Source organism: Mustela putorius, unplaced genomic scaffold, assembly GCF_011764305.1.
Source record: "Mustela putorius furo isolate JIRA1106 unplaced genomic scaffold, ASM1176430v1.1 tig00003896_pilon_pilon_pilon, whole genome shotgun sequence".
NCBI classification, from domain to species: Eukaryota; Metazoa; Chordata; class Mammalia; order Carnivora; family Mustelidae; genus Mustela; species Mustela putorius.
In genome coordinates this window covers 13,029,485-13,047,109 of record NW_025422045.1, presented here as the reverse complement: position 1 = coordinate 13,047,109, position 17,625 = coordinate 13,029,485, and the positions used below count along the sequence as shown (strand labels likewise).

Below are 17,625 nucleotides of genomic sequence, written 5' to 3'. Positions count from 1 at the left end.
CATAAAACCATATATGAACCTAAGACAACCTTGCTGCCCGATGTAAACTCTTACTTCTGAATCTGTTGTTCTCCTTTCTGTTCTGTCAGTCGCCTCTTTGCTTCCTCATTCAGTTGAGCAGCCAGCTCCTTTTGATGTGCTCTTCGTTTCTCTTCTGCAGTCATCTCATTCTGGAGAAAGAAAAGTGTCAGTCCTACAGATGGGCCCTCGATACAAACCACAGGACAGACAGAGATCAATGCAGGCTGAAACCATAAACTCACTCGTGTCCTTTCTGTAAGTAATGCTGCCCGAGAACCTCTTCCCAACAGGTCCTCGGCTTCATCTTTCTCCTCCTCCTCCTCTTCTTCATCCTCATTCTATGGGCAAGAAAAAATCATACTCAGAAATTCCACTTTTAATCTTCTTAGGCAACATAATTTTCGCCTTTTTACAGTGCCAAACTTCCTACACCACTTATCTTCCTTTTTCCTACCTTTAGAAAAATCCCCACGTTCTTCACTTTCTTCTTCACAGAAGTGAGAACAGTAGCTGGGCCATCCTGGAATAAAAGGAAGAAGTCAGACATTCATAAGAGCATTTAAATGAGGCACTTTCACTTTCTAGCCTAGTATATAGGAAAGCAGTGCTTTGAAACTTCTGGATACTAAAATCTTTGACAATGAATATATACAGATTTTATTTTCCCAACCTCATGAGGAACTATAATTTGGCAGACAACACTGAGATAATAATTAAGAATACAGGCTTGATTTGAAACCTGGCTCAGTCACTTCCTAGTGGTGATATCTGGCTATTGACTGCTAGTGCTCTGTGTCCCTTTTTTTTTTTTAAATCTGAGGGCAGAGTATCTACTTCATAGGGTATTATAATTCGATGAACTACTGCATAAAAGTCTTTATATAATAAGATATCAAAAGTATTTGCTATTAAGGAATCAGTTCTGCTAAGTGAAAACAAAAACAAAAAACAGTTACAAAAGGCCACAAAAGCCTAGAACAAACCAACCCTTAGAAAGTGGTTTAGTCATTACCTAGGTTTGGGGGGCTAGTGTACCAGGTTTCTTTCAGAGGCAATAAAAATGTTCTAAAATTAGATTGTAATGATGGTTGTACAACAGAAAATCACTAAAAATCACTAAATTATATACTTATAGTAGGTGAATTATATGGCATATAAACTATAACTCAATAGAGCTGTTGTTAAAGTAAAAAAGAAGAATCAGTTCCTGTTATTATCATGATTAGGGTTCAAGTCACAAAGTAATGAATGGCTTAGTTTATTTCCTTTAAAAGATTTTGTTTATTTATTTATTTTTAAAATTTATTTATTTGACAGACAGAGATCACAAGTAGGCAGAGAGGCAGGCAGAGAGAGAGAGGAGGAAGCAGGCTCCCTGTGGAGCAGAAAGCCCGATGCAGGGCTCAATTCCAGGACCCTGAGATCATGAGTAAGCTGAAGGCAGAGGCTTAACTAAATGAGCCACCCAGGCGCCCCATGAATGGCTTAGTTTAAATCACTCCCTGTATTTGGGACGACAGTATCTATTCCTAGGTATATTAGGTCACTGTCACAGATCTCTCCCTTCAGCTAGCATTTGACAAACATTTTCAAGAAAAAAAAACCCGTAGAGTACAAAATGTATCTTCAATGTCAGTTCACAAACATTCAAAAGTTATAGAAGCAATACATACCTCATCCACAAGCACTGTGTCACCAATGAAGAGAGCATAGGTTTTCTCTTCTGGTTTCTTCCCTTCCTTGTTAGTCAGATCAGAGAATCCCAAATTGATGCTGAAAACCATCCCTACAACAGCAAACAGCAATCAGTGTCTAATTGTGAGAGAATGGAAAAGGGTAGAGTTTACACAAAAGAGGGGAAATAAGGCTACAGGAAACTATTCAAAAAGGTATTTTTCTACTGCATGCCTGCAAAACTCACCTTTTTTCAGTTTGTACTGATTTTTACTATTAATTACTAAAGAGCCTTCACGGAATTCGATTCCCATTCCGAACCTAAAAAGAGAAATGAAGAGAAACTATAACAAACAGACTAAAAGATCTCTAACGTGGATTTTCAGGATAAGGCAGGCAAACATGTTGAATGATCTGCCTCTGCTCATCAGTCATTTAAGGAGCAGGATTCAAGGATAGTCTTTGGGCTAACAATATGCTGAAAAGAATTTCCTAATTAAGTGCCTCATGTAACATTTATTACATCAAACCTTCTTTATTTTAATTTACTCACTCATACTTAAATTTTATTATTCTACCATGAAATCAAATTAAGAGTCTTCCTATAAACAACTTGACAGACCATTAATGGGTATATTACCAAGGCTGTAAAGTTAGATTGAGCAAGGCGACTGTTAATGGAATGTTGGTAACAAGGATGCAGTAAGTCGCCTGGGCCAGGACTTGGTACAGGCTGATATATTTCCTCTTGCCCATCAGAGAAATCCGGAAAGAAACTATGTATCCCAGACTAGTTTCCATCTAAACAAACTGACCACAGCCTTTGTTTCCTGAAATGTCTTTGGTTCTGTAAGATGTTCTTAAGTATTTCTAAGTGTTCAATATCAAAAACACCTAAGAAATACTTAATTAAATGAAAATTGAAAAAACAATGTAAAGAGTAGGACATCTCAGAGTATTTCATTTATAAACGTGAGCTGAGGTGTTCTGAGACAGGAAATAGTCAGTAATATATCCTATCACTAATAATTTAAGCCTAGAACAACCTACTGGTATCTACTACACCGGTCTCTAAAAATCTCCACCCCACCCCTGGGAGTAGAAATGCAATCTTTCTCACATTCTCTGATAAACACTATGTTTGGCATCTAACTTCAATATTTAACAGTCCATGAATGTTGTATATTTATATGTTGGTTCACCATAAATGGTGAATCAATCTAAGAATATTTTGCCTGACCATGGCCAGTCATGAAAATTGTCTCAGAGTGACAATGTACATTTTCACAAATCTTACCCTAGATTTTTGGTTATTTTGTTCAGCAGCTCTGGTTTCTGCTTTTTAACCACGTCCATGACAGCATTATACACATCACATATCTTTACACCTAATGACAAGACAGAGAGAAAACACTGTATCTTTCAAGGAAAAAAAAAAAAGGTTTGATTTGGTTTGGTTTATCAACAGTTTTTCACCTGTCCCCTAAAGCCAAGTTTCTCAAAGTGTGAACTAAGAATTTCAGCTGTGGGGTGCCTGAGTGGCTCAGTGGATCTTAATTTTGGCTCAGGTCATGGGAATCAAGCCCTATATGGGGCTCCGTGCTCAGAGTGGAGTCGGCTTGTCTCTCTCACTCCTCACCTGCCCCTCCCTACATGTGCATATGCGTGCTCTCTCTCTCAAATAAAAAAATTTTTTTTAAAGATTTGAGAGAGTGTGTGCATGTATGTGCACGAGCAGAAAGAGAAGAATAAGAGGGAGAGAGAATCTCAGGCAGACTCTGCACTGAACATGGAGCCCAACCTGGGCTTATGACCCAGATCATGACCTGAGCTGAAACCAAGAGTTGCATGCTTAACTGACTATACCACTCAGGTGCCCCTAAATAAAAATCTTAAAAGAAAAAATAAATAAATAAATAAATAAATAAATAAAAGGACAGCTGCAGGAATGGTAGGGATTAGAAATTTGCATTTTTAAAAACAATTCACCTAGTCACCTAGTCATTATTATACTATTTGAGAATCACTGACTCAGGAGAACTATGGGATGCTAGATAGTCTCAGTGAAATAATTTAAGAGTAGATAAATGGCATGATATTAAATACACATTTTGAAAAACAGGACTACTGAAGGGGTAAATTACTATTAGAAAAACTCTGGCCTTAATTCTTCACTATTTAGGATATGAACAGACATTTCAAGCCAGAACAGTCTAGATACGGTAGCCTCAAAGGGGTCTTTATCCTCACCAAGCTACATGTGACTATGATTTCCAAAAGGATTTCTCAAGATTGATTTGAGATCATGAGGAAGAGTGTCTAGAAGAGATGAGGTGGGCTTACGAAGTAGCTTAAAGGTGGAACACATAAAGTCCCAGTTAGCTAACAAAAGAGGTGCGGTGTCAAGCACTCTGCTGCCTTTTGAGGTCGACAATTGCTTGCTTAGCAGAGCTGCTATTAGTTCTGAGACTACAATCCTTGTATCCATTTGATGTAGAATTAGCAATATACATTCTGTTGCAGAGGTATTAGTTCTCAAAACCTTCTAAAGGAAAGTAATAGGCCAAGGTATTTTAAGAGGATCTGGACACAGAGGCCCAACCAGTCACAGAAGTTTTTTGTAAACACCAATTAAAACCAATGTAACTACTCATGCCTAAAAGACTTAAGAATGGAATGGTAGCATGGTTCAAGGTTGGTAAAATCTGATTCTATTTTTAGTACAAGAGCCTCAGGGACAGAAATGCACATAAACACTAGAAACATTTTTGTTACATCATTCCCAAACCTTCTTTTCTAAGGCACCTCACCATGTCTTAATTCCTTTAGCAGTTCCTCTTGAAGTTGGAGCAAAAAATTGTAATTTTCTTGAACTTCCTGAGAAGGGTCAACCATCAAAGTGCGAACAAGGTTGGAGCAGTAAGATTTGAAGCGAATACCCATGGCACAAGTGATGGCCCCAAAATGCATGTGATTCTTGTCACTAGAGACCAAAGGAAGAAAGCATTTCATTATGAACACTAGCCAAGTCCTTAGTACTCCTGCCATACAACACCTGTAATCACTACCTTTTCCTGCTATATCCCAAAGCTGAAGCAAGAAGGACCTAATCCCAAAGCTGAAGCAAGAAGGACCTAAACTTTTTTTTCCTTTTTTTTAAATAAACAAAACAGGTTATAGGGGAGTAAAATTGGTGACCAAAACGCAGGATAAAAATTCAGAGAGAATGTGAGTTGTGGTACCCTAAAGAGACAAAGAATATACCAAAATCTACCATCACAGTTTAACAGTACAGGGGTAAGGCATCACTTATCCACCAGCCACTATGAAATATAGTATTCATTATGAATTAGTCCCTTCAGCCTGACCAGGAAAAACAGCATTCCCCACAATATTTTTAAAAATTAGAAGAATTACATTATGGCATATCTAATAACATCCTAATGGTTTTTCTCAACATGATTTGCATTTTTTCTTGGTATTTTTAATCATCTGGAAAAACAAAATCAAAGCTCAAGTAAGAAATGAGTACCAATGTGAAATAAAATAGAAGTAAGTAAGGACGCCTGGCTGGCTCAGTCTGTGGAGTGTGTGACTCTTAAAATCCTCCGATTTTGAGTTTGAGCCCCACACTGAGTACAGAGATTACTTAAAAATAAAACCATAAAAAAGAAAAAAAAAATGCAGAGAATAATGTAGAAGGCAGACTAATGGTTATTCTGTCTCTTTCCACTTTTCTGAATTCCAGAATGAGTCCAAGAAAAAAAACAGGCTAGAAGCTGAAATACTCTGGTTGTAATATTTTGAAGTTCTCACACTTACCTCACCACACTGAACTTGAGATTATAGTTGCCACCACTTTGAATGATAGGAGGGTAACACATTTCCACCGTAGAAGGGTCTGCCCCAGCTAGGTATTTTTTCTCTTCAATGGCCTTTTCCACAGATTCAGCCAGTTTGCTGTGTCGAACTTTCTGTAAGAATGCCCAGAAATAAAACAGTATTTAAAACAGTCATCAATGGGCGCCTGGGTGGCTCAGTGGGTTAAGCCTCTGCCTTCGGCTCAGGTCATGATCTCAGGGTCCTGGGATCGAGTCCCGCATCGGGCTCTCTGCTCAGCAGGGAGCCTGCTTCCTCCTCTCTCTCTCTCTCTCTCTCTCTGCCTGCCTCTCTGCCTACTTGTGATCTCTCTCTGTCAAATAAATAAATAAAATCTTTAAAAATAAAATAAAATTAAAAAAAATAAAACAGTCATCAAAAAGTGGCTAACAGTTTTGGGTTTGTGGATATTATTGTCTGAAGACAACATATATCTTAATATCACTCAGGATGCTAAAAAAGTCTTATGAAATGGTTTACTTGTGAGATAACACAGTGGTATGCCTGCAAAGCTGATTTTGACACAGTATGTGAAATTCACAGCCATACGAAGAATTCTCAAATAAAATAATGAATAACCTCAAGAAGCTATAGTGTAGGTTTACCATTACTTTGAAAGAGAGCTGGCAGGGCGCCTAGGTGGCTCAGTTGAGTGTTCAACTCTTGGTTTCAGCTCAGGTCAGATCTCCAGTTGAGACTGAGCCCTGCAAAAGGCTTCCCGCTCAGCGGAGAGACTGCTTGGGATTCCCTCTCTCCCTCTGCCCCTCCCCCACTGCATACATAGGTGCACGTGAACGGTCACACTCTCTCAAATAAAGAGATCTGAAAGGAAGGAAGGAGAGAGGAGAGACAGAGAAAGGACAGGAGAGAACTGAGAAAGAGGGGCGCCTGGGTGGCTCAGGTGTTAAGTGCCTGCCTTTGGCTCAGGTCATGATCCTAGGGTCCTGGAATTGAGCCTGCTTCTCCCTCTCCCACTCCCTCTGCTTGTGTTCCCTCTCTCACTGTTTCTGTCAAATAAATAAATAAAATCTTTAAAAGAAAAAAAAAGGAAAGAAAAGAAAAGAGCTGGCACAATTACACACCACCAATTTATGTACCAAAGGCCTAATTTCAAAGGCAGCTGAACATGCACCAAAAAGCACTGCACAGTAGGGACTTACTTCTCCTTCATGAAAACAGTAAAGACTTGCCCCTCTCCATTTACCTCATCTGCATCAACTATCTCCATGACTCGTTCCTTGAAGAATTTGTTGAAGACCTCAGAGGTGATGCTAGCTGCTTTCTTCATTAGGTTGAGCTCCCCATCCTCCTTTACAGCAATGGTATAGGCCACAACTGCACTGATATCTATCTGCAAAGTGTAAGAGTTTCTAACATGTAAATAGAGAATTGCTAAAGAAACGCATCTCTCCCAATCTGAATATCATCATTGAAGATATCTGGTTATTTAGCAAATATTATTTATTCATAATTTATTCAAAAATCACTTACTCATCAGTAATTTACAAAATACTGAAATACTCTTTCTGGACTGAATAAACATTTAAAATAGCTCTTTACCAGGTCATAGTGTGTACTCTAATAGGTACTACATTAATGAATCATTTAAATGTAAATGTAAACGCTCCTCTCTAAAGGATTCTATAAAGGCTGAAGAAGGAAAATAGGCAGGACAACAGGGAGGAAAAAAATATATTTTCTAGATAAAAGATTTTCCTGCTTCTCTCTGAAATAGCTGAACTATCTTCCCAATGTCTCACTCCTGACTGAAAAGTCAAATTGGCTTACTGCTCAGCCAAACAGAATGAAAAATAGAAATGTGAAGGAATACAGTTTTCCCAAAACAAATACTTTGTACTAATGTTATGGAAGCCTGTCACACTTTTGGTCTTCCCAATTCCCAATTTGCTTGTTTCCGGGAGTATTCTTACTTTGTCAAAGCCCTCTTTGTTGAGGCAGTCATTCCAGTTCTTCATGAACTCTCCAGGGAATTTGTCTTTGCTGAACACTCCAATCTTCTTGCCATTCTTGCTTTCTTTAATGGCTTCAATCATTTTGTCAAAGCTGCTCTTATTGCTTTCATTCTATCAGTGCCACAAAGAAAAAAAAGAGTTAATTAGTTTTAGAATTAGATATCTATGTTCTACTAGGAATAGGCAGAGACAAATATCTGGAACCACAGAAAGAATAAATTCTCTTCTCATGCCCCATCTACTTCTTAGGACAGACTATAACACACTAAAAGTTAACACAAAATTTCTTTGGATATTTTTACATACTGAAGTGCCACGTAAGTTGATAAGACTGTTCTTTTTCTGGGCCCCGGGGTGGCTCAGTTAGTTAGGAGTGCCTTCGGCTCAGGTCATGATCCTGAAGTCCCAGGATAAAGTCCCGCATTATACTCCCTGCTCTGCAGGAAGTCTGCTTCTCCCTTTGCCCGTTCCTCCCCGCTGTCGTGCATGTGCTCTCTCTCTCTAATAAAATCTTCTAAAAAAAGACTATTCTTTTTCTTCATGAATAGCTAAAACACAAGATGAACAATATTCTGAGAAAAAATGCCAGACAGGAAGTATGACAAAAAAGATCACATGTGGGGCACCTGGGTGGCACAATTGGTTAAGCATCTGTCCCTTGGTTTTGGCTCAGGTAATGCTCTGGGTCATGAGATTGAGTTGGGCGTCAGGCTCTGCACTCAGCTCAGAGTCTGCTTAAGACTCTCTCTCATGCTCCCTCTGCCCCTCCCCTACCACAGCGCACACACACACACACACACACACACACACACACGGGTGCCTGTATGCATGCTTACATGCTCTCTCAGACAGACCTTAAAACAAATAAATCACATGTGATAAAAACTGAAAAGGAGGTATATCTCAGTTTCCTTAAGGATTATTTAAAGTTATTTAATCTACGGGCACCCAGCTGGCAGAGTCAGTACAGCACGTGACAATCTCAGGGCTGTGAGCTCCAGCCCCACACTGGAGGCAGTGATTACTGAAAAAGATGTTACTTATTTTAATGAAGGTACTAAGATGAAAACAAAAGTGATTACTTAAAAAAAAGTTACTTATTCTAATGAAGGTACTAAGGTGAAAACAAACAAGCTAACAGTGTCCTTGAGAAAGGACAGATAACGTGAGCGTTCAACAGACTCTCACAGCCTGCATGTTTTGCTGCAGAACTGACAAGGTTACTGAACCTTTTTTTCTCCTAACAAACACAACAAAGATGCGACAGAATTTTGTAATTACAACCACAGTCAGCTAAAATCTCCCTCTGTGTTCTTTTAAATTCCTAGAGGGCATTTCTGTTCATCACTTTTAAACATTCTTTCACATTTAGGACACATCCTTTATTGGTTCTGACCTTTTCCCGTATCAGCAGTGTGATGGCAGGGGCTCCATTAGCATTCTCATTGCCCTTAGTGTTGGCAATCTGTTTTAAAAACTCCACTTTCTTCTTGCTGGCCATAAAGATGATTTTGTCATCACAGAAAACCATGATGGTATCAGTTAGTTCATAACCAAAGAGCCATGTCTACAGGAAAAGATAACATGTGATTAACAGTATTTATAGATTTAAAAAAATTAATGTACGTATTCAGAAACATTTATAAAATAAGGTGTCTGGAATTAGCTTCAAAATAATGTAGATGTGGATACAAATGAAACTGGCCAAGAGCTGGCAATTTATTGGAAAATGGGTACATGGGAGTCCAATATATTATTTTATTGACTTTGATGTTTGAAATAGTCCATAATAAAGACCATCAGTGCATCTGGATAATTTGTGTTTATAGGAACTATACTGTTGTTTAGTAAGACAGAAATGCATAAAAGAAGGGACAAAGTAGCAAATCAGGGAACTGCACATTCTAGCTCCCCCAAAGACTGCTAGTTACCTACCAATTATTCATTTCTTCTCCTCAGAAAGACAGGATTGTCAGCTGGGCACAAGACTGCATGAAGACTATTTCCCATCCTTTCTTGCAGCTAAGTATGGCCATTAAGTTCTGGCCAATACGTTTTAAGTAGGAGTATTCTGTGGGACTTCAAGCAAGTCTCATTATAAAGGGAAGGAGGTCTTCATTTTTTTCCCTTTCTGCATTCTTTCTGTTAGCAAATTTAGAACCACGGTATGGACTCTGTGTATGGCAGAGTAAAGACCTGAAAAACCTTGAGTCCCTGAAGACTAATGAAAAGAGAAAAGAACTGGGCTGCCTGGGAGGCTCAGTCAGTTAGGTGTCTGACTTCAGCTAAAATCACGATCTCAGGGTCCTCAGATCTAGCCATGTGTCCAGATCTACTCTCAGCGTGGAATATGCCTCTTCCTCTCTCTCTGCCCCTCTCCCCACTCATGCTCCCTCCTTCTCTCTCTGTGAAATAAAATCTTTAAAAAAATAAAAGAGAACTGTTTTTGCTTAATTCATTGTCAGATTTTTTTTTTGTTAAATCCCAATTTATAGACTTCTTTCTTTATGTTCTATGCACTCTCCAGTATGCTTTTATGTTCCTTTTTAAAAGTATAGTTGTTTCTTTTTATTTAAGAATGTGTTTTTTGTTTTTTTTGGTCCACTCAATACTGAGTACTTATGACTTGGGATTGAGGAATTAAACTTTTAATGTGGCTAATGACCACCACACTGAACAGTGCTGTCAATGATTCAGTGACTCTCAGGGCTAAGACTGCCATAAATCCCTTACCTGTAAGGCAGTTGATTTGGCATAAACAATTTCTTCATCAACACCCACTGATACAACAATGGCATCAACGTTGGCATATTCATCTTCTCCTTTCTGGAAAGCAAAGAGTAAGTAATTTGGTCATTTTCTTTCTATCCTTGTAAAACTGGAATACAGACCTCAAGTATTTACTCAGGATATATGTATACATATATGTAATTTTTTCTTAACAGAAATGCCAACTTTAAGGTACATGTCCGCTTGGCAGTCATTAGTTACTCTATTAAAGAGTTTTATTGAAATAAAATTCATACACAATACAATTCATCCATTTAAAGGATGCTGTTCAATGGTTTTAGTGTACTCAGATTACGAAACCATCACAATCTAATTTTAGAACATTTTCATCTCCCCAAAAAGAAACCCACAAGCAATTTACTATACATCTCCTCCCAGACAACCATTAATCTAATCTGTTTCCACAGATTTGTCCATCCTGGACATTTCATATACATAGGCTTTGTGTCTGGCTTCTTTCACTTGACATGCTGTCAGGGTTCACCCATGTTGTAGCAGGTAACAGTACTTTGTCCTTTCTCTCACCGAGTAACAAACTACCCTATGGATCTACCACACAGTATCTAATCATCAACTGCTGGACATCTGGGCTGTTGCCCTTTTTTAGCTATTACGAATAATGGTGCTATCAACACTCATGTACTTCTGTGTAGACATACCTGAGTATGTATCTAGTGAAATGCTAGGTCATATGTTTAACTTTTTGAGGTTAACAGTTTAACCAGACTATTTTCCAAAGTGTACCACTTTATATTCTCAACAGCAATCTATCAGGGTTCCAAATTCTCCATATTATGACCAATATTTGTTGACTTTTTTAATCAGAGCCATCCATTGGGTGCGAAGTAGGAACTCACTGTAGTTTTTATTTGCATTTCCCTGACAGCTAATGATGCTGGGCACTTTTTCACATGATTAGACCATTTGCCTACCTTTAAGTGCCTATTCAGATTCTTTGCCCATTCTATAAATGAATTACTGCTTTATTATTAACTTGTAAGAGTTCCTTTTATACCCAGACATAAGTTTCTTGTCAGACAGGACTTGCAAATTTTTCCCATTCAGGGGGTTCTTTTCACTTTCATAATGCTGGTGTCCTTAGAAACACAAACATTTTTAATTTTGAAGGAGTCCAAATTATTTTCTTGTGCTTTTTCATCTCACACCTAAGAAGGCTTTGTCTAATCCAAGGACAATCCAAAGATTTACCTGTATTTCCATAAGTTTTATAGTTTTAGCTCTGATATTTAGATCTCATGGTTAATTTTGAGTTAAATTTTTTGAATGGTGTGGGGAAGGAGCCTAAGTTCATTTTTTTGCATAGGGATATCCAGTTTGAAAAGACTGTTCTTTCCCCCATTGATCTGTCCCAATCAAAAACCAAATTATGTATTCTGAAAAAGCAAATGATACTGGGGCATGCAGATGGCTCAGTCACTTGAAAGTCTTCGTTTTGGCTCAGGTCAAGATCCCAGGGTCAGGAAATCAAGGAAACCAAGGAAATCAAGTCCTAAGTTGGGCCCCCATACTCAGCAAGGAGTCTGCTTGAGGTTCTCTCTCTCCCTCTACTGCCCCACTTGCATACACTCTCTTTCTCTTTAATACATACATAAATCTAAAAAAAAAAAAAAATCAAGTGATACAAATGTAGATATTTGTTTCTGGATTCTCAATTCTATTCCATGATCTATGTGCCTATCCTTACACTAATAGCATGTTATTTTGATTACTGCAGCTTTATAACCAGTTTTGAAATTGAGAAGTGTGACTTCTCCAACCATTAGCTACTCTTCAATAGCTCTACAAGACTGAAAGACTGGTAATAATGGGCTAGAAGGTCAAATCTCTAACTTCCCCTATAAAGTCAAGAGAGACATCTACTAAGACTCTTCACACGTCAAGGCTTCTGGTTGCCAGTAAGAATCCAAATATAATGCCAATTGAGGTTTCTGTTCAATTTCTCTACCATAACAAAATACTTAAGACAAAGAAATTACCACAGAGAAATTGTAGGCATTCCCTCACTGATTCTCAGTGAGAAGGTATTTTCTTTCAGGTTGGTAAAGTTTTATCATTAGTTCTCATTGATGATGCAAAAGCAATGGTAGTTAACCTACTGCCTTAGCATGAATCAAGGCAGTGGAACCAAAATAATTATTCACTACTGCACACTCATGGAAAGGGGGGGAAGGGCAGTTTCTCTAAGAATGTCCTTGATGCAACAAAAATGATTAATAGTAAGAAATCCCAACCCTAAAAAAAAAAAAAAAAAAAAAAAGAAATCCCAACCCTTGAGCACGTCTTTCCAATATTGTGTAAAGAAATGGGAAATAGGGGCGCCTGGGTGGCTCAGTGGGTTAAGCCGCTGCCTTCGGCTCAGGTCATGATCTCAGGGTCCTGGGATCGAGTCCCGCATCGGGCTCTCTGCTCAGCAGGGAGCCTGCTTCTCTCTCTCTCTCTCTCTCTCTGCCTGCCTCTCCATCTACTTGTGATTTCTCTCTGTCAAATAAATAAATAAAATCTTTAAAAAAAAAAAAAAAGAAATGGGAAATACACACAAAACACTTCTATCTGTAAACTGAAGTACAATGGTTGTCTTAAGGAAAATTTTACAATTATCTGAATAACAAGTTGAGGGAGCCATTTAAGCAGACATGGGTATCCAGCATACATTTTCTTGAAAATTAATGAAGTGAGCCTGCTGTTTCAAGGAACATAAATGATGTCTTATGTAGTCAATGATAAATATTTTAGTTTTCAAGCAAAAATTAGAATTCTGAAATAGTTGACTTGCCACTGTGAACTTAGCTTCCCTACTTAAAACTTTCCTGGTAAAATTAGTGGTGATATTAACAAACATGATTCTTTGATACCATATAATGAAATGTGTAACATTTAGAAGATCTGCACAACTGAGAGAACCAATGCATGATGTCACAAAGTCATCCATGGCAGGGACGCCTGGGTGGCTCAGTGGGTTGAGCCTCTGCCTTCAGGCTCAGGTCATGCTCTCCGGGTCCTGGGATCAAGCCCCACATTGGGCTCTCTGCTCGGCTCTCTGCTCAGTGGTGAGCCCGCTACCCCCTCTCTCTGCCTGCCTCTCTGCCTACTTGTGATCCCTGTCAGATAAATAATTAAAATCTTAAAAAAAAAAAAAGTCATCCATGGGTAAAGGATTAAAGGTACAATAACCTGAGTATAAAAAGTGTTAATGTTGTGGTTTCAAATTTTAAATTACAATTAATTTTTGAAAGATTACCACTTCTCAAGTTTTAATGTAGTAACAAAGTATATTCATAATTATCTAAAAAGATTATTAAAATATCGCCCCCCCTTACCCTAAAGATACAAACGTAGTGATCCAAAGGGGCACGTGCACCCGAATGTTTATAGCAGCAATGTCCACAACAGCCAAACTATGGAAAGAACCTAGATGTCCATCAACACATGAATGGATCAAGAAGATGTGGTATATATACACAATGGAATACTATGCAGCCATCAAAAGAAATGAAATCTTGCCATTTGCGACAACATGGATGGAACTAAAGCGTATCATGCTTAGCGAAATAAGCAGAGAAAAGACAACTATCATATGATCTCCCTGATATGAGGAAGTGGTGATGCAACATGGGGGCTTAAGTGGGTAGGAGAAGAATCAATGAAACAAGATGGGATTGGGAGGGAGACAAACCATAAGTGACTCTTAATCTCACAAAACAAACTGAGGGTTGCTGGGGGGAGGGGGGTTGGGAGAAGGGGGGTGGAGTTATGGACATTGGGGAGGGTATGTGCTTTGGTGAGTGCTGTGAAGTGTGTATACCTGGCGATTCACAGACCTGTACCCCTGGGGATAAAAACATATGTTTATAAAAAATAAAAAATTTAAAAAATAAATAAAGCATTACTTCCAAAGAGGGAAAAAAATATATATATATCCCCCCCTTCCAGCTTCACATATGTATGAGGCCAGATTTTCTCTCTATATTTGATGCAACCAATACAAAGAAAGGATCTTTGGGGTAATGAATAATTTAAGAATCTAAGGGTTCTGCTATCAGAGTCTGAGAACCACTATGCTATATTGATTCCTGTGCCATAGCACATTAACACTACTCTTTGCCTTAAACATTCTCTCTTCTCAATTTTTGCTACGTATGCACCAATTCTTCAATAAATATAGATTTCTGTGGCAAAAATATTACCACTACCTTGATAATCTCCCAAAATTAGCAACAGGCACTTGCCTATATTTAATGCTTATGGCTTCTAGATACAGATGTAAACCCCTCTCCAGTATCTGTCTGCAAAAAATACCATTGAAATTAGACAAAAGTCTATTGTATTTTTTTACTTGAAGTCTTTGTCTAGTCAAAATTTTTCTACAAAGAAAAAGGTATTAACATGTATAAAAATTGAAAATACACAGTAATACATTTCTTAAAAGTATATAAAGAATGTAATCATGTAACTTAATCACTAACAGTATGGGTAAATCATCCAAAGGGATCTCAATAAAACTGAAAATAGGGAGAGAAAAAGGGCCCACATATTCAGCTTTTTCAAGCAGATGCAGAAACAAACTCAACCATCCCAAGGATTTCAATCCAAATAAAATGCCTAGTTTTCCACTGCCTATCACAAAGGTGAGAGGATGAATCCTAATTTCTCTTGAAACCCTGCTGCTCTGACCATTTCATCAAAGCTCCTGATTGATTCTTCACAAAACCAGTGAGCTCTAACCCAGGAAAGAAATATAGTAACAGGAGATTTTAGATATTTAAAGATAAAGAATTCAGAGAAAAATTTTCTCAAAATGTGAAACAATGAAAAGGATTATAATAAAACCAAGTATCTTAGCAAAATCTGGGATACAGTTTCATATTTCAAACCTTGTGATTACAAATGCTTTAATATAGATCACATCTGAAAATAGTCTTCTGAAACTATGGGAGACTTTAAGTTATTTGCTTATAAAACTTGCGTCAGTTACCTGAAGTAACATAACACATACTATTGTAAAATATTTTTATATATATAATATGTTTCCAGATTAAATTATGTCTGGAGGGGCGCTTGGGCAGCTCAGTTGGTTAAGCATCTGCCTTTGTCTCAAGTCATGATCCCAGGGTCCTGGGATGGAGCCCGGGAGCCTGCTTCTTCTCCCTCCGCTGCTTGTGCTCTCTTGCTCTGTCAAATAAATAAAATCTTAAAAAAAAAAAATTACGCCTGGAATATTAGAGTGGAGTGGGGTAGCTGAAAAAAGGAAAAAGAAGAAAAATGCTACAAGGCTAACAGTCCTATGTCCAACTCCAACTGCCAGCCTGGCTACTGGAGGAAGCTGGCTCTTAACCCTGTGCTGCTCCGAAATGGTCCCAGATTCCTACCTGATCTCTACTGCTTGGGCTGATCTTCAGAACTCAGACTTGAGCCCTTGTCGAATCTGGACTTGTGATCCCTGTGCTCCCCTTTCTAGACGAATCATCTTGCACAGATTCTCAACATCCACCAAACACTTTCTGTCTCCAAATTCTGCCACCTTCCAGTCTGTTTGGTACACTTGACAGCCAAGCCTTGCTGAAATGAGTGTTTCAGGTGGGAATAATAGTATTTACTGAGCAGCCACTTTTTTTTATGTGACTTGCATTTATTTATTACCTGTAACCCTCACAATAAAACCTGACATGCAGTAGGCATGACCATATTCAAAATCCCAATCAACACCTAGCACACTTAAAACTCCCACACAAATATACTAGCAGTCCTCACACTCACGATGATTTAGACTTTTTAAAAAGTGCTGAAAACCTAATTAAAATATACATATTAAAGGTAAAATAGTTTCTATTAGCACACATTTATAGAGTATCAGATAGAGTTATACTTTTCCTACCATCTCTATCTCTTTCAGTTAACAAATCAGATGAGGATTTCATTAGAATCCTAGAGATAAAAATGAATCCCTCTGGAAGGCTTCTGATTTTTATCTATAAAGAGACACAGGGTCATTTGACAAACTTCTCAGGTAAGATGTTAGTATTGGTGACTTCTTAAATTTAACAGAAATTTCTTCAGCAACTGCAAGCAATAGGTATCAAGGTCTGCCTACTATATTTAGAGATACACTAATGCCTACTGGTAAGGGCTCACTCTGAAAACACACTGCCTGGGTTTGAATACCTGATTCCACCACTTACTGTGACCTAACCTCTCTATGTTCCACTCTCCTCAATCATAAATATTGCTGTCAGAATTAAATGAGCTAACAGAAATATAAATTATTATATTTATATATAAATATTTGTTTATCTATTTATTTATATATTTAATATATAAATATTAAAAACAAAATACAAAGTGCTTTGAACAGTGTTTAGGTCACAGCTGCTACTATGTATCTGTCATCATTATTATACAAATAATAGACCAAATATAGACCAAAAGGCTATTCGTTAAAAATTTTACTGCATACCACACCACTACAGTTACTGGTGTCAAAAATTAGCTGTCAACTGCATTAGTACAGCAGCAGAACAGACTTTCTGAAAGTGTGTACAACTCATATAGGAGATGATTTTAAGTGATCAAAGATGTGGCTTTAAATATTCAATTACCTAGCAAAAAAAGTTACCTATTTTTCTCTTTAAATCTACTTGATCATATCAAGACCCTACCTGTTTAAGAAGATAATTACAAATGATGTATCTGTATAGTGTTAATATCCAAAATGTATAAAGAACTTACTCAACTCAACACACAAAACAAATAATCTGAGTAAAAAAGGACAGATGAACGAACATTTTTCTAAACATACAGATGGCCAACAGACACATGAAAAGATGTTCCACATCACTGATCATAAGGGAAATACAAACCAAAACTACAATGAGTTATCATCTCACACCTGTCATAATGACTAAAATCAAAATTACAAGAGACAAGCAGTGTTGGCAGATGTGGAGAAAAAGGAACACTGCTGGTGGGAATGCAAACTGGTGCAGCCACTGTGGAAAACAGTATGGAGTTCCTCAAAAAGTTTAAAAATAGAACTATACCCTATGATTCAGTAATTGTGCCACTGGGTGTCTACCTCCTCCCCAAAATACAAAAACACTTATTTGAAAGAATATATGCACCCCTATGTTTACTGCATTATACAGAATAACCAAATTATGGAAGCAGCCCAAGTGTCCATCAATAGATGAATGGATAAAGAAGATGCAGGTGTTTGTGTGTGTGTGTGTGTGTATATGCACACAATAGAATATTATTCAGCTGTTAAAAAAAA

The 17,625-nt window shown here is 37.8% G+C and overlaps 1 protein-coding gene across 1 annotated transcript in view; it reads right to left on the bottom strand.

The window, feature by feature from the left end:
* SUPT16H (SPT16 homolog, facilitates chromatin remodeling subunit) overlaps window positions 1-17,625 on the bottom strand; it is a 40,084-nt gene that overhangs the window by 13,697 nt on the left and 8,762 nt on the right. Inside the window, exons 2-13 of the mRNA XM_004758576.3 lie at window positions 10,281-10,373; window positions 8,944-9,114; window positions 7,506-7,658; window positions 6,779-6,925; window positions 5,518-5,669; window positions 4,506-4,678; window positions 2,993-3,083; window positions 1,943-2,016; window positions 1,695-1,807; window positions 476-541; window positions 264-359; window positions 55-170 (exon numbers count right to left, since the gene is read on the bottom strand). Of these exons, the coding sequence (XP_004758633.1) occupies window positions 55-170; window positions 264-359; window positions 476-541; window positions 1,695-1,807; window positions 1,943-2,016; window positions 2,993-3,083; window positions 4,506-4,678; window positions 5,518-5,669; window positions 6,779-6,925; window positions 7,506-7,658; window positions 8,944-9,114; window positions 10,281-10,373 (1,445 nt within the window). The remainder of the gene's footprint in view (window positions 1-54; window positions 171-263; window positions 360-475; window positions 542-1,694; window positions 1,808-1,942; window positions 2,017-2,992; window positions 3,084-4,505; window positions 4,679-5,517; window positions 5,670-6,778; window positions 6,926-7,505; window positions 7,659-8,943; window positions 9,115-10,280; window positions 10,374-17,625) is intronic.